The 23864-nt window shown below is 44.8% G+C and overlaps 1 protein-coding gene across 2 annotated transcripts in view; it reads left to right on the forward strand.

Moving 5' to 3' along the window:
• LOC122938614 (corticotropin-releasing factor receptor 2) overlaps window positions 1-7487 on the forward strand; it is a 314421-nt gene extending 306934 nt beyond the window's left edge. For both annotated transcript variants that reach the window (XM_044294257.1, XM_044294258.1), the window contains one exon: window positions 6891-7487. In XM_044294257.1, coding sequence (XP_044150192.1) covers window positions 6891-7031 — 141 coding nt within the window. In that variant the 3' untranslated portion in view covers window positions 7032-7487. The remainder of the gene's footprint in view (window positions 1-6890) is intronic.
• The last annotated feature ends 16377 nt before the right edge of the window (window positions 7488-23864 follow it).

Consider the following 23864-nt stretch of genomic DNA (forward strand, 5'->3'; position numbering starts at 1 on the left):
ACAGTGCTTTCATAACAGTGCCAACCATCCACAGTGCCCTTATAACAGTGCCAGCCATTCACTGTGTCCTCATAACAGTGCCAGCCATACACAGTGCCCTCATAACAGTGCCAGCCATACACAGTGCCCTCATAACAGTGCCAACCATCCACAGTGCTTTCATAACAGTGCCAGCCATAACAGTGCCAAGCAGATCCCATGCCCCTGCCATCCAGAATGACTCATAACAGTCCTATTCAGCCAAGAAAGTACCAGCAAACCCTAGTGACCACATACCAGTGCCAGCCAACCATAGCACTTCCATAACAGTGCCAGTCAACAATAGCAATCCCATAACAGTACCAGCCAACCATAGCAATCCCATAACAGTACCAGCCAACCATAGCAATGCCCTAACGGTGCCAGCCAACAACAGCAATCCCATAAATTGCCAACCAACCGTAGCAATCCCATAACAGTGGCAACCAACAATACCAATCCCATAACAGTGCCAGCCAACAATAGCACTCCCATAACAGTACCAGCCAACAATAGCAATCCCATAACAGTGCCATCCAATAGCAATCCCATAACAGTTCCAGCCAACAATAACAATCCCATAACAGTACCAGCCAACAATAACAATCCCATAACAGTACCAGACAACAATACCAATCCCATAACAGTGCCAGCCAACAACAGCACTCCCATAACAGTACCAGCCAACCATAGCAATCCCATAACAGTGCCATCCAATAGCAATCCCATAACAGTTCCAGCCAACAATAACAATCCCATAACAGTACCAGCCAACAATAACAATCCCATAACAATGCCAGCCAACAATAGTAATGCCATAACAGTGCCAGCCAACAATAGCAATGCCATAACAGTGGCAAACAACAATAGCAATCCTATAACAGCGCCATCCAATAGCAATCCCATAACAGTACCAGCCAACAACAGCACTCCCATAACAGTACCAGCCAACCATAGCAATCCCATAACAGCGCCATCCAAAAGCAGTCCCATAACAGTACCAGCCAACAACAGCACTCCCATAACAGTGCCAGCCAACAATAGCAATCCCATAACAGCGCCATCCAATAGCAGTCCCATACCAGTACCAGCCAACAACAGCACTCCCATAACAGTACCAGCCAACAATAGCAATCCCATAACAATGCCAGCCAACAATAGCAATCCCATAACAGTGCCAACCAACAATAGCAATGCCATAACAGTGCCAAACAACAATAGCAATCCCATAACAGTACCAGCCAACAATAACAATCCCATAACAGTACCAGACAACAATACCAATCCCATAACAGTGCCAGCCAACAACAGCACTCCCATAACAGTACCAGCCAACCATAGCAATCCCATAACAGTGCCATCCAATAGCAATCCCATAACAGTTCCAGCCAACAATAACAATCCCATAACAGTACCAGCCAACAATAACAATCCCATAACAATGCCAGCCAACAATAGTAATGCCATAACAGTGCCAGCCAACAATAGCAATGCCATAACAGTGGCAAACAACAATAGCAATCCTATAACAGCGCCATCCAATAGCAATCCCATAACAGTACCAGCCAACAACAGCACTCCCATAACAGTACCAGCCAACCATAGCAATCCCATAACAGCGCCATCCAAAAGCAGTCCCATAACAGTACCAGCCAACAACAGCACTCCCATAACAGTGCCAGCCAACAATAGCAATCCCATAACAGCGCCATCCAATAGCAGTCCCATACCAGTACCAGCCAACAACAGCACTCCCATAACAGTACCAGCCAACAATAGCAATCCCATAACAATGCCAGCCAACAATAGCAATGCCATAACAGTGCCAACCAACAATAGCAATGCCATAACAGTGCCAAACAACAATAGCAATCCCATAACAGTGCCATCCAACAGCACTCCCATAACAGTACCAGCCAACCATAGCAATCCCATAACAGCGCCATCCAATAACAGTCCCATAACAGTACCAGCCAACAATAGCAATCCCATAACAGTACCAGCCAACAATAGCAATACCATAACAGTGCCAGCCAACAACAGCAATCCCATAACAGTGCCAGCCAACAATACCAATCCCATAACAGTGCCAGCCAACCATAGCAATCCCATAAGAGTTCCAGCCAACCATAGCAATCCCATAACAGTGCCAGCCAACCATAGCAATCCCATAAGAGTTCCAGCCAACCATAGCAATCCCATAAGAGTTCCAGCCAACAATAACAATCCCATAACAGTACCAGCCAACAATAACAATCCCATAACAGTGCCAGCCAACCATAGCAATCCCATAAAGTGCCAAACAACAATAGCAATGCCATAACAACAAAAAAACAAGAAAGTGATACGTTGTGGTAGCAGCAGGTAAAGACGTGAGCGGCCCCCTCCCCCGCTGACCCTTAGCTGTGATCACACGATAAACACAGGGCGGATTCGGTTTTTCATCCTAAACATCAACTTGATTGCAGATTTACACTTATCTCAAACCCGAGAAACGCGCTCGGTGGGAATACTGGATTTATCTCTGCCCTTGTGTCCACGGAAAAATGAACTGCAATATTCAGATGTAATTAGAGTATTTCTAGTTCATTAGGAAATCCATGTATTATTAATAAGCCCTGATTATTAGCTGCCGGCAAGAAAACTGACGATTGGTGTCCAGTCGGGAACCTGTGTGATACTGTCTGCTGTATCTAAGCCTATCATGTGTGATACTGTCTGCTGATCTGCTGTATCTAAGCCTATCATGTGTGTGTGATACAGTCTGCTGAGCTGTGTATCTAAGTCTATCATTTATTATACTGCCTGCTGAGCTATGTATCTAATCCCATCATGTGTGATACTCTCTACTGAGGTGTGTATCTAATCCTATCCTGTGTGATACTGTCTGCTGAGCTATGTATCTAATCCCATCATGTGTGATACTCTCTACTGAGGTGTGTATCTAATCCTATCCTGTGTGATACTGTCTGCTGAGCTGTGTATCTAATCCTTGCTGAGCTGTGTATCTAATCCTATCCTGTGTGATACTGTCTGCTGAGCTGTGTATCTAATCCTATCTTGTATGATACAGTCTGCTGAGCTGTGTATCTAATCCTATTATCTGTGATACTGTCTGCTGAGCTGTGTATCTAATCCTGTCCTGTGTGATACTGTCTGCTGAGCTGTGTATCTAATACTATCCTGTGTGATACTGTCTGCTGAGCTGTGTATCTAATCCCATCCTGTGTGATACTGTCTGCTGAGCTGTGTATCTAATCCTATCCTGTGTGATACTGTCTGCTGAGCTGTGTATCTAATCCTATCCTGTGTGATACTGTCTGCTGAGCTGTGTATCTAATCCTATCCTGTGTGATACTGTCTGCTGAGCTGTGTATCTAATCCTATCCTGTGTGATACTGTCTGCTGAGCTGTGTATCTAATCCTATCCTGTGTGATACTGTCTGCTGAGCTGTGTATCTAATCCTATCCTGTGTGATACTGTCTGCTGAGCTGTGTATCTAATCCTATCCTGTGTGATACTGTCTGCTGAGCTGTGTATCTAATCCTATCCTGTGTGATACTGTCTGCTGAGCTGTGTATCTAATCCTATCCTGTGTGATACTGTCTGCTGAGCTGTGTATCTAATCCTGATCCTGTGTGATACTGTCTGCTGAGCTGTGTATCTAATCCTATCCTGTGTGATACTGTCTGCTGAGCTGTGTATCTAATCCTATCCTGTGTGATACTGTCTGCTGAGCTGTGTATCTAATCCTATCCTGTGTGATACTGTCTGCTGAGCTGTGTATCTAATCCTATCCTGTGTGATACTGTCTGCTGAGCTGTGTATCTAATCCTATCCTGTGTGATACTGTCTGCTGAGCTGTGTATCTAATCCTATCCTGTGTGATACTGTCTGCTGAGCTGTGTATCTAATCCTATCCTGTGTGATACTGTCTGCTGAGCTGTGTATCTAATCCTATCCTGTGTGATACTGTCCTGCTGAGCTGTGTATCTAATCCTATCCTGTGTGATACTGTCTGCTGAGCTGTGTATCTAATCCTATCCTGTGTGATACTGTCTGCTGAGCTGTGTATCTAATCCTATCCTGTGTGATACTGTCTGCTGAGCTGTGTATCTAATCCTATCCTGTGTGATACTGTCTGCTGAGCTGTGTATCTAATCCTATCCTGTGGTGATACTGTCTGCTGAGCTGTGTATCTAATCCTATCCTGTGTGATACTGTCTGCTGAGCTGTGTATCTAATCCTATCCTGTGTGATACTGTCTGCTGAGCTGTGTATCTAATCCTATCCTGTGTGATACTGTCCTGCTGAGCTGTGTAATCTAATCCTTATCTGTGGATACTGTCCTGCTGAGCTGTGTATCTAATCCTATCCTGTGTGATACTGTCTGCTGAGCTGTGTATCTAATCCTATCCTGTGTGATACTGTCTGCTGAGCTGTGTATCTAATCCTATCATGTGTGATACTGTCCTGCTGAGCTGTGTATCTAATCCTTATCCTGTGTGATACGTCTGCTGAGCTGTGTATCTAATCCTATCTGTGTGATACTGTCTGCTGAGCTGTGTATCTAATCCTATCCTGTGTGATACTGTCTGCTGAGCTGTGTATCTAATCTATCCTGTGTGATACTGTCTGCTGAGCTGTGTATCTATCCTATCCTGTGTGATACTGTCTGCTGAGCTGTGTATCTAATCCTATCCTGTGTGATACTGTCTGCTGAGCTGTGTATCTAATCCTATCCTGTGTGATACTGTCTGCTGAGCTGTGTATCTAATCCTATCCTGTGTGATACTGTCTGCTGAGCTGTGTATCTAATCCTATCCTGTGTGATACTGTCTGCTGAGCTGTGTATCTAATCCTATCCTGTGTGATACTGTCTGCTGAGCTGTGTATCTAATCCTATCCTGTGTGATACTGTCTGCTGAGCTGTGTATCTAATCCTATCCTGTGTGATACTGTCTGCTGAGCTGTGTATCTAATCCTATCCTGTGTGATACTGTCTGCTGAGCTGTGTATCTAATCCTATCCTGTGTGATACTGTCTGCTGAGCTGTGTATCTAATCCTATCCTGTGTGATACTGTCTGCTGAGCTGTGTATCTAATCCTATCCTGTGTGATACTGTCTGCTGAGCTGTGTATCTAATCCTATCCTGTGTGATACTGTCTGCTGAGCTGTGTATCTAATCCTATCCTGTGTGATACTGTCTGCTGAGCTGTGCTATCTAATCCTATCCTGTGTGATACTGTCTGCTGAGCTGTGTATCTAATCCTATCCTGTGTGATACTGTCTGCTGAGCTGTGTATCTAATCCTATCCTGTGTGATACTGTCGGCTGAGCTGTGTATCTAATCCTATCCATGTATGATCAGTCCCTGCTTGAGCTGTGCTATCTAATCCTATCCTGTGTGATACTTGTACTAGCTGAGACCTGTGTCATCTACATCCTATCCCTGTGTATACTGTCTGCTGACGCAGAGCGTATCTAATCCTATCCTGTGTGGGGGATACTGTCCTGCGGAGCTGTGTATCCTAATCCTACTCCTGTGTAATACTGTCTGCTGAGCTGTGTATCCTAATCCTATCCTGGTAATACTAGTCTGCTGAGCTGTGTATCTAATCCTATCCTGTGTGATACATGTCTGCTGAGCTGTGTATCTAATCCTATCCTGTGTGGATACTGTCTACTGACCTGTGGTATCTAATCCTATCATGTGTGATAACTGTCCTGCGGAGCTGTGTATCTAATCCTATCCTTGTGTGATACTGTCTGCTGAGCTGTGTATCTAATCCTATCCTGTGTGATACTGTCTGCTGAGCTGTGTATCTAATCCTATCCTGTGTGATACTGTCTGCTGAGCTGTGTATCTAATCCTATCCTGTGTGATACTGTCTGCTGATCTGTGTATCTAATCCTATCCTGTGTGATACTGTCTGCTGAGCTGTGTATCTAATCCTATCCTGTGTGATACTGTCTGCTGAGCTGTGTATCTAATCCTATCCTGTGTGATACTGTCTGCTGAGCTGTGTATCTAATCCTATCCTGTGTGATACTGTCTGCTGAGCTGTGTATCTAATCCTATCCTGTGTGATACTGTCTGCTGAGCTGTGTATCTAATCCTATCCTGTGTTATACTGTCTGCTGAGCTGTGTATCTAATCCATCCTGTGATACTGTCTGCTGAGCTGTGTATCTAAATCCTATCCTGTGTATACTGTCTGCTGAGCTGTGTATCTAATCCTATCCTGTGTGATACTGTCTGCTGAGCTGTGTATCTAATCCTATCCTGTGTGATACTGTCTGCTGAGCTGTGTATCTAATCCTATCCTGTGTGATACTGTCTGCTGAGCTGTGTATCTAATCCTATCCTGTGTGATACTGTCTGCTGAGCTGTGTATCTAATCCTATCCTGTGTGATACTGTCTGCTGAGCTGTGTATCTAATCCTATCCTGTGTGATACTGTCTGCTGAGCTGTGTATCTAATCCTATCCTGTGTGATACTGTCTGCTGAGCTGTGTATCTAATCCTATCCTGTGTGATACTGTCTGCTGAGCTGTGTATCTAATCCTATCCTGTGTGATACTGTCTGCTGAGCTGTGTATCTAATCCTATTATGTGTAATACTGTCTGCTGATCTGTGTATCCTATCCTGTGTGATACTGTCTGCTGAGCTGTGTATCTAAATCCTATCACGTGTGATACTGTCTGCTGCCCCCCTGTATCTAAGCCTATCCTGTGTGATGCTGTTTGCTGAGCTGTTGTATCTAATTCTGTCATGTGGGATACTGTCTGCTGAGTTGTGTATCTAAGCCCATCCCATACATTTTTACATAATTCATGTCTAAGAGACCCTGTCTGTCATCTTTCTAGGTTCGATCAGCCGCAAGAAAGAGGTGGCACCGTTGGCAGGACCACCATTCCCTCCGTGTCCGGGTTGCCCGAGCTATGTCCATACCGACCTCGCCTACCAGGATCAGCTTTCACAGCATAAAGCAGACAGCAGCCATCTGAGCACAGGAACGCAGCGGCCTCCAGAAATGTTGTATCTTTTTGTTTCCTGGTTTCCCCTTTTTCTTGTCGGATGGCGGAATTCACCTTTAATGGACTTCAGTGGCCACAACATGGGGGAAAGTCACAGAACAAAGGACATAAACCCGAGTGTAGATGGTGTTGTAAACGCTATAGAAAGCACAAGCGCTGAGGTTCCGGCGTGGAACCGTTTTTATGTAAATCACAGGAGTAAACCAAATGCTTTGACCGAATTCTCTTTTTGGTCCATTTCATGGGCCGAGGACTGTAGAGTGTGGCAGATAACTGGATATTCAAGGAAAGTGGTGACAAATCAGTTGCCATCAAGAGTCGGGATTGTTGATTGTTTTCTTTGTATATTTGTATTTTGCAAAAAAACTAAAAAACTAATCTTTTCAATGTTCTTACCAAAGATCATTGAGATAGGATCAGAAATTAAGGAGCTTTCAGTCGTCCTCATCGCAAAATTGTTAAACATTCTATTCTTACGTTTTTTCCAGTTTTGTCAATTTTTTGGGAAATTGGGTAACAACCAGTATGGCCACCAGAGGCCAAAGGTGTTGTCACATAGCTTTCTTTAGACTCCTGAAAAAATATTCACTAATCTACAGGGTCCTATTATAGGGAAAGCAAAAGGGGCAATTTCCTTGGAGTCTCCTCCAACTTGGACCTTCAGAGAGCCTCCACCATTCTGATACCCTCAGAGCCTCCACCATGTTAGACCCTCAGAGAACCTTCACTATCTTAGACACTCAGAGAGTCTCCACCATGTTAGACCCTCAGAGAACCTCCACCATTTTAGACCCTAAGAAAACCTCCATCATGTTAGACCTTCACACAGCCTTCACCATCTTGAAAACTCATGATCAACACAATTATCCGGTCAGGGATTGTCCTGAGTGTGGCCCATTCACAAAAACTAGAGCCACGATAACCCCACTTTGGTAAATTTGAGGAGCACATGGGTGTAGCTGTAGTAGTTGCACCAAGGGGCTCCAGGTCAGTAAGTGGGTGGGTAAAGATTTTGCATTGGACCAGTGTTTAAGTGGGATCCTTATAAACTTTGGAGCAGTGGCCAAAATGGTCAGATTTGACCCTTCGCATATGTAGCCTTCATCCTACATTCTCATCTCTGCATTGCTAGAGGATTTAACAGGAAAAGTTGGGCGACAACCTCTATGGTAGTTTTGATGGTGGCTGTCTTGCTAAGCTGTAGCAGAGTAGATTTTCAACTCTATGCCGTAAGAAGACTATGAACAAGTGATTGTTTTAGGGGAAATGGTCTTTAATAATAAGGGGATTGTTTGTTCTTGTTTCTTTTATCTACCATAGCATGAGAATCAATCATCCACTATAGCTGCCTTTAATCTCTTAAAGGATCCAACATATTGCTATTTCTATGTCAAGGTTGTCTAATCTGGCCCCTCGTGGGCGGGATATAGCCAAACCCCCAAGTAAATGTTTTATGTGCCATTTTCTACTTTATAGTTCCCTTGGACATGTGATCACTTAGCCAATCACTGGCTGAGGTGAGTCACCACTGCAGCCACTGATTGGCTAAGCATTCACATTTCCTGTGTCTAGCAGCACTAGAAATTAGAAACTGCTGAGGCACAGAGGAAGTTTTGAAACTGCAGCGGCGGGGGATTATTCAGGTGAGTATATATTTTAAGTCATTCTGACCATTTTTCCTTTTTTTCCAGCCAACAACCCTTTTAAATAATGTAGAGTAGAAAGATAGATCATTCTCAATATAGAGCCTAACTCTTCTTGAAGCTCCTTGGAAGTGTATTCTGCAGGTTATGTAAGATCAGGTTACCAAGCAAGCACTTGACTTCATGTCTCAATGACGATCTTCGCGGAACAGGTAGCTATACGTTCATAGGATATTCTCTCTGCAATACATGAGACAAACTGGCCAAGAAGGAAGGTAACTTAAGGTAAAAAAAATATTCATGATAAGGGCGAAAGGTGCCAAACAGAAGAGAAAACTGATGTGCTAGTGGAGACACTGGGGAAGACACTGATTCTGGCTTTCAAGTAAAAATTTAAAAAAGTTTAGCTTTTATTGAATACCCAGTAGAGTAGAATGACCATATGCTGATATCTCAGGTGTAGTTGGTCAACGTGGCAACAGACATGAAGGCAGTTCTACCATTGTGTTCCTAAATGTGAAGTGGGAAAGGAAATAATGCCTGGATATCTAGGTTGACCAGTTGCCTGGATATCTAGGTTAACCAGTTTGAAATTTTATAGAGCTACCTTATAGATCCAGTTCTGAGGGCCTTTGAACTGGGTTTCGATGAGTAGACAAGCACAATGATAGAGTAGTCACGGCTAGATTAAAGCCAAGAAACCATGAGCAAGCTCTCTAGGGTCTCCACCACCTTGAGGACCAAGGAGACCTCAACTACCCATCCAACCTGATGGGCGTTCAGTGATGCAATCCACCTGATAAGAGGTGGACACGTGTTTGGCCCTCACGTTTAAAGGCATTGGCTTAGCTGTCTACCTTAATAGATTTCGCTTGAGAGGGTCATGTGCATGTGGCATCAATAAGGGATCAAGTGACTTCCAATCTGGTGATTATGACTGGACTATTTTTGAGCATGAGGGTTGTTTGGGGGCCACGAACTCCCTGATATCAGACCAACAATCTGGTATCATGACACTAAGCCCCAAGTAAAACAGAGGCATTAAAGTGCCTTCTACTAGCTGAGTTACAATCATGGGAATACATATCATAGAGGTAGCCCTTGTGGGCATTATGTGGTCTGTTAATAGGAGGGTCCCAGGTCAGGTTGACTTCATAATCTGAGCAAAAGTTCTGTGTGAACTGTACAAACATTACATAATTTTTAATAAATGAGAGAGGAACCAACCTGAGGGTTATGGTCCCTATTCTTCTACAATCAATGGGAATAAAGCAGGGCAAGTGCTGGCCCATCTTACCCAAGATTGGGGGTTGTGAGGTGGAAATCTGCCACCTTTGCCTTATTGATCTTCAAGACAAGAACTACATTTCAAATTTTTGTACCTAGAATTTTCAAGTCAGTAAAAAAAAATTTAAAACGTGAATAAGTAAATAATTGGGAATATGTCAGCAGGGTCGTTGTTGATATGAGGTTTTTAATATGTCTTTAGCTCTCCAGCTTTTTTACCTAAAGAAAATGTTAGAAAAAAAGCAAAAAATGTTGATTATTTTGCCAATCTTGTTTTATCGCTTAAACCTGTACAGTGATTGTTTTCTTTATTTATTGACTTTTCTTATTTTTATTGTATGCTCTTGTTGTTGTCATGTTTACTTACAAAAGACCCATAAGGGCTCATGTATCAACTAGTGTACTGGAGACCATCATGGGGCCCTGGAATTGGTGCTTGGGAAGGTTCTTTCTTGGCCACAAATTTCCTGTCTAGATCTGACAATCTGGCGGTAGAGTATTTATGGTGAAATGATACGGCGGACAATGGTACCTAAGGCCAGAAGTGTAACATGTAGCCCCTTTGACCCAAAGCCAATTCTAGAAGGTCCTGACCCAAGATGTGCCATTTATAATACTAGTGTCTCGTTGCCAAGGAGATCGGGTGCTACTGCTCCTTCTGCCCGTGTATCGCTGAGCCTCAGTCTAAGTGGCTAGTCAACGGCCTATAAATTTTGTAAAACCCTGCTGTCAACCCCACTTAGTTTAGGGCTAAACGCTAAGTAGGTGGCAAGGTCATGGGCAACCTTGCCAACATCCAAAAATACACATTTTTGTGATGGTCAGAAGGTCTCCTGCGACCTTGCTTACCATAGTGAAGTTCTGATGTCAAGTTGACTCATGAGGCAACATGTAGCCTAATATACAAATAAATAGTGAGCTCAATATTTATCAATGTTTTGCGTAAGTATTGACAACCCCCCCTCCCCCCCCCCCAAAAAAAAACACAAGAAATCAAACAATTTCCTTCTAAAGAATGAAGCATGGCTAAGCAGTTCAGACAAATGGTCTCATACGCCATCAAAAATGGTGGACACGTGCCAAAGAGTACACTTGACCCATAAGCGTCTCTCAAGTTACGGCAGCGGTGCAGAAACGTAAGATTTTTCAGCCGTATTTTTTACGTATACACTATTGATACATGACCCCCATAGAAAGCAAGGCCCAACATGGAGGCACATTTCTGACAATGTTCAGGTGTCCGTTTTGTATAAATATTTATTGGTGTCGATGAATTTGCTGTTTAGCGTTGACAATTCATGCACAAGTCGTCTGTTGCCTTCTACAAAGTGAGCTTAGCGATGCCGGGTCCGTGCCGCTGGCCGCCTCGTCGATATTTTTCTACTTTATTTATCCTGTTTCTTAAACAAAAAAGAAAAAAATGCATTTGTTCTACAAAAAAAATTGAAAAAATGCTTTATTTATTAAAATTGTGATTTCAAAAAGTTCACATTTCCGCTGTTTTAATTCTTGTTTTTGTATCATTGCAGGATGAGGGCAGAGGATGGAGACCTATGGTTCTCCAGCAATAGCAGAACTACAACTTCCAGAATCCTCTCAACAGCTAGAGCAGTCAGAGCATGCTGGGAGTTGTAGCTCCACTATGGTTGAAGAAGCTCAGGCATCAGAAAACTAGTCTAGGACTGTTCTGTGAGTGAACCTTAAAGGGATTGTCATCCCCTTTGAAAATGGAAAAATGTTTACTTCGGGTAAAAATAGTTTACGGCTGCAATCTTCATTCCCTCAATTAATTTCAGACCCGCAGTATTTAGTGTAAAATCTGCTCCTACTGTCAGACTTTTCTCATGTAGAGGTTGGATGTAAGATCTGTGTGTTCTTGATGATGCTGTCTTCACTAGCTCTTATATATCAGCTACATTCTCCTGAGGCCTCATGCACGCGACCGTTGTGTGCATCCATGCCCGTTGTGCCGTTTTCCGTGATTTTCTGCGGACCTATTGACTTTCAATGGGTTCGTTGAAAACTCAGAAAATGTACCGTTGTCCATCCGCGTCCGTGATCCGTGTTTCCTGTCCGTCAAAAAAATAGGACCTGTCCTATTTTTTTGACGGACAACGGTTCACGGACCCATTCAAGTCAATGGGTCCGTGAAAAAACACGAATGCACACAAGATTGACATCCGCGTCCGTGATCTGTGGCCGTAGGCTACTTTCATACAGACGGATCCGAAGATCCGTCTGCATAAAAGCTTTTTCAGAGCCGAGTTTTCACTTCATGAAAACTCAGTTCCGACAGTATATTCTAACACAAAGGCGTTCCCATAGTGATGGGGATGCTTCAAGTTATAATATACTAAGAACTGTGTACATGACTGCCCCCTGCTGCCTGGCAGCACCCGATCTCTTACAGGGGGCTGTGATCCGCACAATTAACCCCTCAGGTGCCGCACATGAGGGGTTAATTGTGCATATCATAGCCCCCTATAAGAGATCAGGGGCTGCCAGGCAGCAGGGGGCAGACCCCCCTCCCTCCCCAGTTTTAATTTCATTGGTGGCCAGTGCGGCCCCCCCGCCCCCCCCCCTCCCTCCCTCTATTGTATTAATTTCATTGGTGGCCAGTGTGCGGCCTCCCCTCTCCCCCCCCCCCCCCCCGAACATTGGTGGCAGCGGAGAGTACCGATCGGAGTCCCAGTTTAATCACTGAGGCTCCGATCGGTAACCATGGCAACCAGGACGCTACTGCAGTCCTGGTTGCCATGGTTACTTAGCAATATTAGAAGCATCAAACTTACTTGCTGCGCTGTCTGTGACCGGCCGGGAGCTCCTCCTACTGGTAAGTGACAGACCATTAAGCAATGCGCCGCACAGACCTGTCACTTACCAGTAGGAGGAGCTCCCGGCCGGACACAGACAGTGCAGCAGGTAAGTATGATGCTTCTAATATTGCTAAGTAACCATTGCAACCAGGACTGCAGTAGCGTCCTGGTTGCCATGGTTACCGATCGGAGCCCCAGCAATTAAAGTGGGACTCCGATTGGAACTTTCCGCTGCCACCAATGATCGGGGGGGGGAGAGGGGAGGCCGCACACTGGCCACCAATGAAATTAATACAATAGAGGGAGGGAGGGGGGGCCGGGGGGCCGCACACTGGCCACCAATGAAATTAATACAATAGAGGGAGGGGGGCCGGGGGGGCTGCACTGGCCACCAATGAAATTAATACAGTAGAGGGAGGGAGGGGGGGGGGCTGCACTGGCCATCAATGAAATTAAAACTGGGGAGGGAGGGGGGTCTGCCCCCTGCTGCCTGGCAGCCCCTGATCTCTTACAGGGGGCTATGATACGCACAATTAACCCCTCAGGTGCGGCACCTGAGGGGTTAATGGTGTGGATCACAGCCCCCTGTAAGAGATCGGGTGGTGCCAGGCAGCAGGGGGCAGTCATGTACACAGTTCGTAGTATATTCTAACTTGAAGTGTCCCCATCACTATGGGAACACCTCTGTGTTAGAATATACTGTCGGATCTGAGTTTCACGATCTAATTCAAATCCGATGGTATATTCTAACATAGAGGCGTTCCCATGGTGATGGGTACGCTTCAAGTTAAAATATACCATCGGATTGGAGAAAACTCAGATCCAATGGTATAATAGGGACTCCTAACTCTACATTGAAAGTCAATGGGGGACGGATCCGTTTGCAATTGCACCATATTGTGTCAACGTCAAACGGATCCGTCCCCATTGACTTGCATTGTAAGTCAGGACGGATCCGTTTGGCTCCGCACGGCCAGGCGGACACCAAAACGACTTTTTCCTTCATGTCCGTGGATCCTCCAAAAATCAAGGAAGACCCACAGAAGAAAAAACGGACACGGATCACGGAACTACGGAACCCGTTTTTGCGGACCGCAAAAAAAAACGTCCATGTGCATGAGGCCTTAGGCCGCTCCTTAAGGCTGTCTTCACTTGTGCTGACTTGTTTTTACACCGGCAAACCGCCTTGTGAATGCACTCCTCCTATCCACAACCACAACCTCCTGGGATGTTTTCCCTCCTCTCCACACTCTAATCTGCTGTGCACAACATCCTCCCCCTACCAGCTGCTATCTCTAAGGGCTCATGCACACAAACGTATTTTATTTCCGTGTCCATTCCGTTTTTTCATTTCAATGGTTCCGCAACAAAACAGAAGGTATTCCGTGTGCATTCCGTTTCCGTATGTCCGTTCCGCAAAAAAATAGAACATGTCCTATTATTGTCCGCATTACGGACAAGAATAGTACTGTTCTATTAGGGGCAGCTGTTCCATTCCGCAAAATACATACGGTCGTGTGCATGAGGCCTAACACTGAGAAAAGATAGGTGGAGAGCAAACAGAGTTGTCAAATCAGAAGAAGAGCTCTGATGGATTTATGTCAGATTCAGCGGCACCAGCAGCTAGGTGAAGGACTTACACGCAGTCTGCAGGAAATTCCTAATGGAGACTATTTAGAGAGCTGCAGAATTTTGTATTTAGGAAGCACATGGACAATAAAAAAAAAAAAATCAGTGCACAGGTCTCCATAGTGTTTAGCCATTTAATGATGACAAGCGACACAAAAATTGATGTAGCAATTCTTTTTTTTCAAAATTTTCAGTATTTCTGCTTCATGTCAGTGAATTGAATGCATGTAGCTCGTAGGATCATGTAGACTAGAAACAATTGTAGCAAACCCTTAGCTGTGAGATGTATTAGATCTCTACAGCCTGTGGATATAAACGTGCATGTTTCCATTCACTGACTTTGTTTGCTGTCAGGGAATTAGTGTGATTTACATATAGATCTTATTATCTCACAGCTGATGGTTTGTTACAGTTGTATGTAGTCTAGAAAAATCCTCGGTGAGATACTCTGTCTAGACCCCAGACTGAAGCATTTTACCTGCGCTGATTCATTGTAGCAAAATGCCAGGACAAGGGAAAGATAATTGCTGCCGACGTGTTTACCCCTACAGAAACATCTGTAACAAACCCTCAGCTGTGAGATGCAATAGGTCTGGAGAGGATTTCGGGCCTCTCGATGTAAACAGAAATGTTGTTATTCGCTGACAACAATCAGAGTTCTTGAAAATAGCGAGGAATTTGAACACAACTTACATTTGAAAGTTGCAGAACTGATCAGGATACAATAATGAAGCTTGGTTTCTAATGATCTGCAACCAGTGGCTCCCCAGCTGTACTGGCACTACAACTCCCAGCATGCTCTGACAAATGTGAGGAAATATTTGGCTACGACTGCACATTGACCTGGTATGTGACTTAAAATTTTGACACAGGCCGCGTGTGCATCCCCTTACAAGACATCTACATCCTAGAAAGATCTGCAACTGTATGATTAGGACTAGGGGTTTCAACCTCTGAATGTAAACAAGAATGTTCACATTCACTGACAACAAGCAGAGCTCATAAAAAATTAGGAAATTAAAATTGAAAAATACTGTAAGATATATCATAGCTAGGGATGAGCGAATTTCATATTTTGACATTCGTTTTCGGTTCGTGTTGTGGTATTTACTGAATTGCGTTATGGATTCCATTACCACGGACCATAACGCAATTCCATGACGGAATGCATTTAGAGGCTTTCCGTTATTCATTCCTTCATAATAGAAGTCTATGGGCTGCATAACGGATCCGTCCTGTTTATGCTGGAGTCGTCTCCTGCCTCTAAAGGCGTTCCGTTATGCATTCCGTCATAGAATTGCGTTACGGTCTGTGGTAACGGAATCCATAACGCAATTCCCTAATCATAGCCTTCACACTACTCCTATGGGATAAAAAAAGTTGAAAATTATGAGCCAGAAATTGGCGCAAATTATAGATTTTAATTACTGGTGCACAGACAGCAAGAGATACGGAAAATTTAATAAGAGGTGCGCGGCTCATAATAAATTTGGGGCAATTTACTCCACTTAAAGATCGACACATTAGGCGCCATTGTTAGTAGATCTGCCCCAAAGCTCAGAACTGTTCATTATAGAAAGATCATTTCCATAAAAACTGCACCGGCCCTTTAAATCCCATTTGCTACAAAGTAACATAAATGATTGTAGCAGCAGAATGTCATTCTCAGGGTGATTCTGATTATCCGCCGTTTTACATAGGACTGCAGGGAAACCACTATCACAGCGCTCAGACTACGTGGCCTGAAAGTGTCTGTCTGACTCACATTCCTCCTGCTCCTGACCTCATCCATCTCCCGCTCGCTTATTCGCACGGCGCGGCTGGCGTCACACGCAGTGATCACCCCCGGGCGGTTTATCACTGCGCGTCCAGCGATGAGATCTTCGCACATTAGGACGGAGCCGGGGGAATGGGGGGGGGGGGGTGTCAGGAATAAAGATATCAATGGGGGGGGGAGTCACGTTCTTATGAGATTTTATAAGGCTAAAGCTATAGGGGGTGTAAAGAAAGCGGTCACAACGGGACCCAAGGTCTGACGGCCCCTCTACCACATTAGACAGCAATGTTACAAAAGGAGAGTGATAATCGGGGGGCTCTGACAGTGAGGGGCCCATAGAAAAGGCCAAAATGAACAGAGGGCTTCGCCTTGTCCCTTGGATCAACACCCGGCGCCCGCAGGACATGGCGGTGATGGAAATGAGAAATAAATAATGCAAAATCTTTACCAGGAACCGCACCTACCGTGTGCCATCATTATAAAGGTCAAGAAGGGTCCCCGGTACTACTAAAAGAGTGTGAGTGCACCCCCTTCAGCCCCTTTCCTCAGGACATACAGTAAGTCTTCAGCCCCTTTACTCGGGATATAAGTCTTCAACCCCTTTACTCGGGATATAAGTCTTCAACCCCTTTACTCGGGATATAAGTCTTCAACCCCTTTACTCGGGATATAAGTCTTCAACCCCTTTACTCGGGATATAAGTCTTCAACCCCTTTACTCGGGATATAAGTCTTCAGCCCCTTTACTCGGGACATAAGTCTTCAACCCCTTTACTCGGGACATAAGTCTTCAACCCCTTTACTCGGGACATAAGTCTTCAACCCCTTTACTCGGGACATAAGTCTTCAACCCCTTTACTCGGGACATAAGTCTTCAACCCCTTTACTCGGGACATAAGTCTTCAACCCCTTTACTCGGGACATAAGTCTTCAACCCCTTTACTCGGGACATAAGTCTTCAACCCCTTTACTCGGGACATAAGTCTTCAACCCCTTTACTCGGGACATAAGTCTTCAACCCCTTTACTCGGGACATAAGTCTTCAACCCCTTTACTCGGGACATAAGTCTTCAACCCCTTTACTCGGGACATAAGTCTTCAACCCCTTTACTCGGGACATAAGTCTTCAACCCCTTTACTCGGGACATAAGTCTTCAACCCCTTTACTCGGGACATAAGTCTTCAACCCCTTTACTCGGGACATAAGTCTTCAACCCCTTTACTCGGGACATAAGTCTTCAACCCCTTTACTCGGGACATAAGTCTTCAACCCCTTTACTCGGGACATAAGTCTTCAACCCCTTTACTCGGGACATAAGTCTTCAACCCCTTTACTCGGGACATAAGTCTTCAACCCCTTTACTCGGGACATACAGACGTGGACAAAATTGTTGGTACCCTTTGGTCAATGAAAGAAAAAGTCACAATGGTCACAGAAATAACTTTAATCTGACAAAAGTAATAATAAATTAAAATTCTATAAATGTTAACCAATGAAAGTCAGACATTGTTTTTCAACCATGCTTCAACAGAATTATGTAAAAAAATAAACTCATGAAACAGGCATGGACAAAAATGATGGTACCCCTAGAAAACACAGAACATAATGTGACCAAAGGGACATGTTAATTCAAGGTGTGTCCACTAATTAGCATCACAGGTGTCTACAACCTTGTAATCAGCCATTGGGCCTATATATATGGCTCCAGGTAATCACTGTGTTGTTTGGTGATATGGTGTGTACCACACTCGACATGGACCAGAGGAAGCAAAGGAAAGAGCTGTCTCAAGAGATCAGAAAGAAAATTATAGACAAGCATGTTAAAGGTAAAGGCTATAAGACCATCTCCAAGCAACTAGATGTTCCTGTGAGTACAGTTGCACATATTATTCATAAGTTTAAGATCCATGGGACTGTAGCCAACCTCCCTGGACGTGGCCGCAGGAGGAAAATTGATGACAAATCTAAGAGACGGATAATCCGAATGGTAACAAAAGAGCCTAGAAAGACTTCTAAAGAGATTCAAGGTGAACTTCATGCTCAAGGAACATCAGTGTCAGATCGCACCATCCGTCGTTGTTTGAGCCAAAGTGGACTACATGGGAGACGACCAAGGAGGACACCATTGTTGAAAACGAATCATAAAAAAGCAAGACTGGAATATGCCAAACTACATGTTGACAAGCCACAAAGCTTCTGGGAGAATGTCCTGTGGACAGATGAGACAAAAATCGAAGTTTTTGCCAAGGCACATCAGCTGTATGTTCACAGACGAAAAAATGAAGCATATCAAGAAAAGAACACTGTCCCTACTGTGAAACATGGAGGAGGCTCTGTTATGTTCTGGGGCTGCTTTGCTGCGTCTGGCACAGGGTGTCTTGAATCTGTGCAGGGTACAATGAAATCTCAAGACTATCAAGGTATTCTAGAGAGAAATGTACTAGCCAGTGTCAGAAAGCTTGGTCTCAGTCGCAGGTCATGGGTCTTGCAACAGGACAATGACCCAAAACACACCGCTAAAAACACCCAAGAATGGCTAAGAGGAAAAAATTGGACTATTCTAAAGTGGCCTTCTATGAGCCCTGACCTCAATCCTATTGAGCATCTTTGGAAGGAGCTGAAACATGCAGTCTGGAAAAGGCACCCTTCAAACCGGACACAACTGGAGCAGTTTGCTCATGAGGAGTGGGCCAAAATACCTGCTGAGAGGTGCAGATGTCTCATTGACAGTTACAGGAAGCGTTTGATTGCAGTGATTGCCTCAAAAGGTTGCGCAACAAAATATTAAGTTAGGGGTACCATCATTTTTGTCCATGCCTGTTTCATGAGTTTATTTTTTTACATAATTCTGTTGAAGCATGGTTGAAAAACAATGTCTGACTTTCATTGGTTAACATTTATAGAATTTTAATTTATTATTACTTTTGTCAGATTAAAGTTATTTCTGTGACCATTGTGACTTTTTCTTTCATTGACCAAAGGGTACCAACAATTTTGTCCACGTCTGTAAGTCTTCAACCCCTTTACTCGGGACATAAGTCTTCAACCCCTTTACTCGGGACATAAGTCTTCAACCCCTTTACTCGGGACATAAGTCTTCAACCCCTTTACTCGGGACATAAGTCTTCAACCCCTTTACTCGGGACACAAGTCTTCAGCCCCTTTACTCAGCACAGAAGTCTTCAGCCCCTTTACTCAGCACAGAAGTCTTCAGAACTTTCTGCCATTCTTCTCTGCAGATCCTCTGCAGCTCTGTCAGGTTGGATGGGGGCAATGGGTGGACGGCCATCTTCAGGTCTCTCCAGAGATGTTCCATTGGGTTCAGGGCTCTGGCTCGGCCACTCAAGGACATTCACAGAGTTGTCCCTAAGTCTCTCCTGTGTTCTCTTGGCTGTGTGCTTAGTGTCATTGCCTTGTTGGATGGTGAACCTTTGGCCCAGTCTGAGGTCCAGAGCTCTGGATCAGGTTTTCATTAACCCCTTCGCTACCAGCGTCGTACATGTACGGTGCTGGAGAGATGTGTAAACATGGTGCCCACTCGCACGTGCAGCGGGCGCCATGGCTGGCAGATCTCTGCTGTTTCAAACAGCAGAGACCTGCGGCTAATTACCATGATCGGCAATAATGCCGATCGCGGTAATTAAATGCTTTAGATGCCGTGACCAAGTGAGATCACGGCATCTAAATGCACAAAAACCCAGAAGCTCACACTTACGGGCTTCCTATCGATGCCCCGTGTGGCCAATTGGGGCATCGGTAGTTGCGCTGAACACTTTCAGCCTCGCTGACGAGGCTGAAAGTGTTCATGCTGCAATTCTTATTTTCAGTACATATTGCAGGCGGTGTTTAGCTAGGAAACACAAAAAGGCGCACCATAGAGTGATGAAGTACGGTACAATAAAAAATGTCTCCAAAGATGGAGGCTCAACTTATGTGGTTGTGCTAAATGTAGGCATAACTCTAGCGTAGGCTTATCGGGTGTGTTGGGTACCCCTATGCAGCCAAGGATGCAGGTGTTTCTGATGGGGGATGCCTGGAGTCTCCCAGAAGGCTAGTGGATCAGCAGAAGGATATCCCCTGGCACAAAAAACATCCAATAGTAGAATAAAATTTCAGAGATTTATTGAGCAGGTGGTACAACGCGTCTCAGGGACAACGGTCCCCTTCCTCAGGTACACACTGCTTACAAATGACATGGCAACTAATACATATATATATACACACATATACACCCTAGCGAGCACGTGACCGCCGTAGCTCAGCAACCAGACGCTGGTGCGGCTGGTTACTGTTAGAATGTGTGGCCTAATGGGAGGGGGATCGTACAAGCAGAGCGCTGGAGCGATCTACCACAGCGCTCAGATTTGCATAATAGCATCAGAAAAACAAAAACAAACAACGCAACAATAGCGGAAAAAACAAGAGGAAAAATATATAGAAAATTATAAAAAGCCCATGGAATATACATGGTTGGCAGGATCACATGAATGTTTTTGTAAAAATACAATATTATAGAATACATGATTATAGAATATTTACATTTGATAATTACAGTCAACCTTCTTGAAGAAGGTTCGGGTAGTGATTCTTCCACTCTCGGCTTTTAGTTCCAGGTCTAAAAATTCGGCTGAGGTTTTGTTATACGAGCCTGAAAGGGTGATTCCCCAAATGGTGGAATTCAGATGTTCTATGAATTGGTTAATTGAAGTAGGGTCACCATCCCAAATGAAGATAAGATCATCAATGTAGCGATGGTAGAAAATTATGTTACTTATCCAGTAGCAGGAATTGTAAACAAAAGTGTCTTCGAAAGACCCCATAAAAAGATTTGCAAAACTAGGCGTAAATCGCATACCCATTGCTGTACCTTTGGTCTGCAAATAAAGAGTGTCATCAAACTTGAATATATTGTGACTGAGGATAAAATGGATACTTTTTAGGATGAAGGGTTTTTGGTTTGAGGGCATCAAATTGTCTTTGTCCAAGAAACGTTTTGTACAGTTGATACCCAAGTCATGTCGGATGATGGAATAAAGGGACGTCACGTCCAGGGTTAACCAGTGGTATGTATCTTTCCAGTCGACACTCTGCAATACCATGGAGCGGGCGGACATACCTAGTGAAGAAATAGATGAGAAATCACTATCTCTGCTGTTTTTTGAGCTCGAGAAGTATATGACCGGCGAGATGCAATATCAATTAGATGCTGAATTTCTGGAGATCTTTCTTGCTGAAAACCTAGTCCCTAGAGGACTCCGCCTACGCTTCAAACACTTGTGGTGATGTGTACAGTATAAGTGCTGGGAGGCGTGTATATCCCACCCAGATACCTCAGCTGGGTGAGATAACTGAAATCCAGAAAGCTGCAGTGGTTTCAGCAAAGTGTAATTTGCTGAGACACTTTTGTCTAGATGTTGTTCTGGGCTGGATTTCATGTGGACTGGGGCATAGATTTGGTAGTGGGATCTGCCAGTCCACACCCTTCCACTACATGTATTGTCTTTTGCTGGAGGTGATCGCAGGTGAGGCCTGCTGCTGTAATCACGGAGGGATAAAACAACCCTCTGTGTATGAGAGAGAGGGAGAAAGGCTGAGGAAGCCTGAGAGAGAGGAGAGTCTGAGAGGCTCTGTGTGGTCTCAGCCAGGAGAGGTGAGGGGCCAAAAGGCTTTGTAAAGCCTGATGTCACGGAAGGTGTACAGGAAACAAGACAACACAAAATGAATATATGACTCACTGGATCCAAAACTAAGGAACAAAAAGGGAGACCCCTGCATCAGACCTGGCACTCTCCCTGACTGCTCAGCCTATGCGAAAATCCCAATGGTAGGTGATCGCATATCCTCGTACCTCGACTGTATAACACCTGAACACCCTATAATAGTGAGGGGACACGACCACCGGCTCCCTACACTAGACACGGAGGGAGTCAGGGTCACCTGGGATCCAGCAAACAGAAAATAACAAATGAATGTACAACACTTATCTTGTAGAAGACTGGGAAATAGGATCAGCATGCACACACACTCCAGGAAGTTGTATAAACCGCACACTAATGCATTATGGGGAGGAATTTAAAGGGATGCAATCAGTCCAACTACATGACAGCTGAGAGAGGCTAACGAGATGAGGAACTGAAAACCAAAACAAAGGAAGCTCAAGGAGGAGGTTCTGAAAGGCATCTGTCAGAGCTTTTCAGATGTCTGGTGGTGACAGTACCCCTCCCTCTACGAGTGCACTCCGGACACTCAGAGCCCACCTTCTCAGGATGGGACCTATGGAAAGCCCTGATGAGACGAGTGGCCTTAATGTCCGTCACTGGGACCCACATCCTCTCCTCAGGACCATAACCCTCCCAATGAACGAGGTACTGGAGAGAACCGCGGACAACACGAGAATCCACAATCCTAGAGACCTGAAATTCAAGATTACCATCAACCATAATCGGAGGAGGAGGCAAAGGCGAGGGTACAATGGGTTGAACATAAAGTTTTAATAAGGACTTATGAAAAACATTATGGATCTTCCAAGTCTGAGGAAGATCAAGACGGTAGGCAACAGGATTGATGACAGACAGGATTTTGTAAGGCCCAATAAACTTAGGACCCAACTTCCAGGAGGGAACCTTCAATTTGATATTCTTGGTAGACAACCACACCAGATCACCAACATTCAGGTCCGGACCAGGCACACGTCTCTTATCCGCCACACGCTTATATCTCTCACTCATGCTCTTTAGATTATCCTGAATCTTTTGCCAAATAGATGACAAAGACGAGGAGAATCTGTCCTCATCAGGTAAACCAGAAGACCCCTCTCCCGAGAATGTCCCAAACTGCGGATGAAACCCATATGCACCAAAAAATGGTGACTTATCAGAGGACTCCTGACGACGGTTATTTAAAGCAAACTCAGCAAGGGACAAAAAGAACACCAATCCTCCTGATTCTCCGCCACAAAACAGCGCAGATATGTCTCCAGATTCTGATTGACGCGCTCTGTCTGGCCATTCGACTGCGGGTGGAAAGCAGAAGAGAATGACAACCGAACCCCTAAGCGAGAACAGAAAGCCTTCCAGAATCTGGAAACAAACTGCGTGCCCCTATCAGAGACTATGTCTGAAGGAATACCATGCAATTTGACAATGTGATCAATAAATGCCTGCGCCAGCGTCTTAGCATTGGGCAAGCCAGGAAAAGGGATGAAATGCACCATTTTGCTAAAACGGTCCACCACCACCAGAATCACAGTCTTCCCCGAGGAACGAGGCAGGTCCGTTATGAAGTCCATGGACAGATGTGTCCAAGGACGGGAAGGAATGGGTAAGGGAAGGAGAGGACCTGATGGCCGTGAATAAGGGACTTTGGCACGAGCGCAAGTCTCGCAGGCTGTCACAAAACCCTCAACCGACTTACGAAGCGCAGGCCACCAGAATCTCCGAGCGATGAGATCCACTGTGGCTCTTGCCCCCGGGTGCCCAGCAAGGACAGTATCGTGGTGTTCCTTAAAAATCTTGTGTCTTAAAGCGAGAGGCACAAACAACCTCCCAGGAGGACAAAGATCAGGAGCCTCTGACTGGGCTACCTGCACCTCTGCCTCCAATTCAGGATAAAGAGCAGAGACCACCACACCTTCAGCCAAAATGGGACCCGG

Source organism: Bufo gargarizans, chromosome 5 (assembly GCF_014858855.1).
Source record: "Bufo gargarizans isolate SCDJY-AF-19 chromosome 5, ASM1485885v1, whole genome shotgun sequence".
In the NCBI taxonomy this organism is placed as follows: Eukaryota; Metazoa; Chordata; class Amphibia; order Anura; family Bufonidae; genus Bufo; species Bufo gargarizans.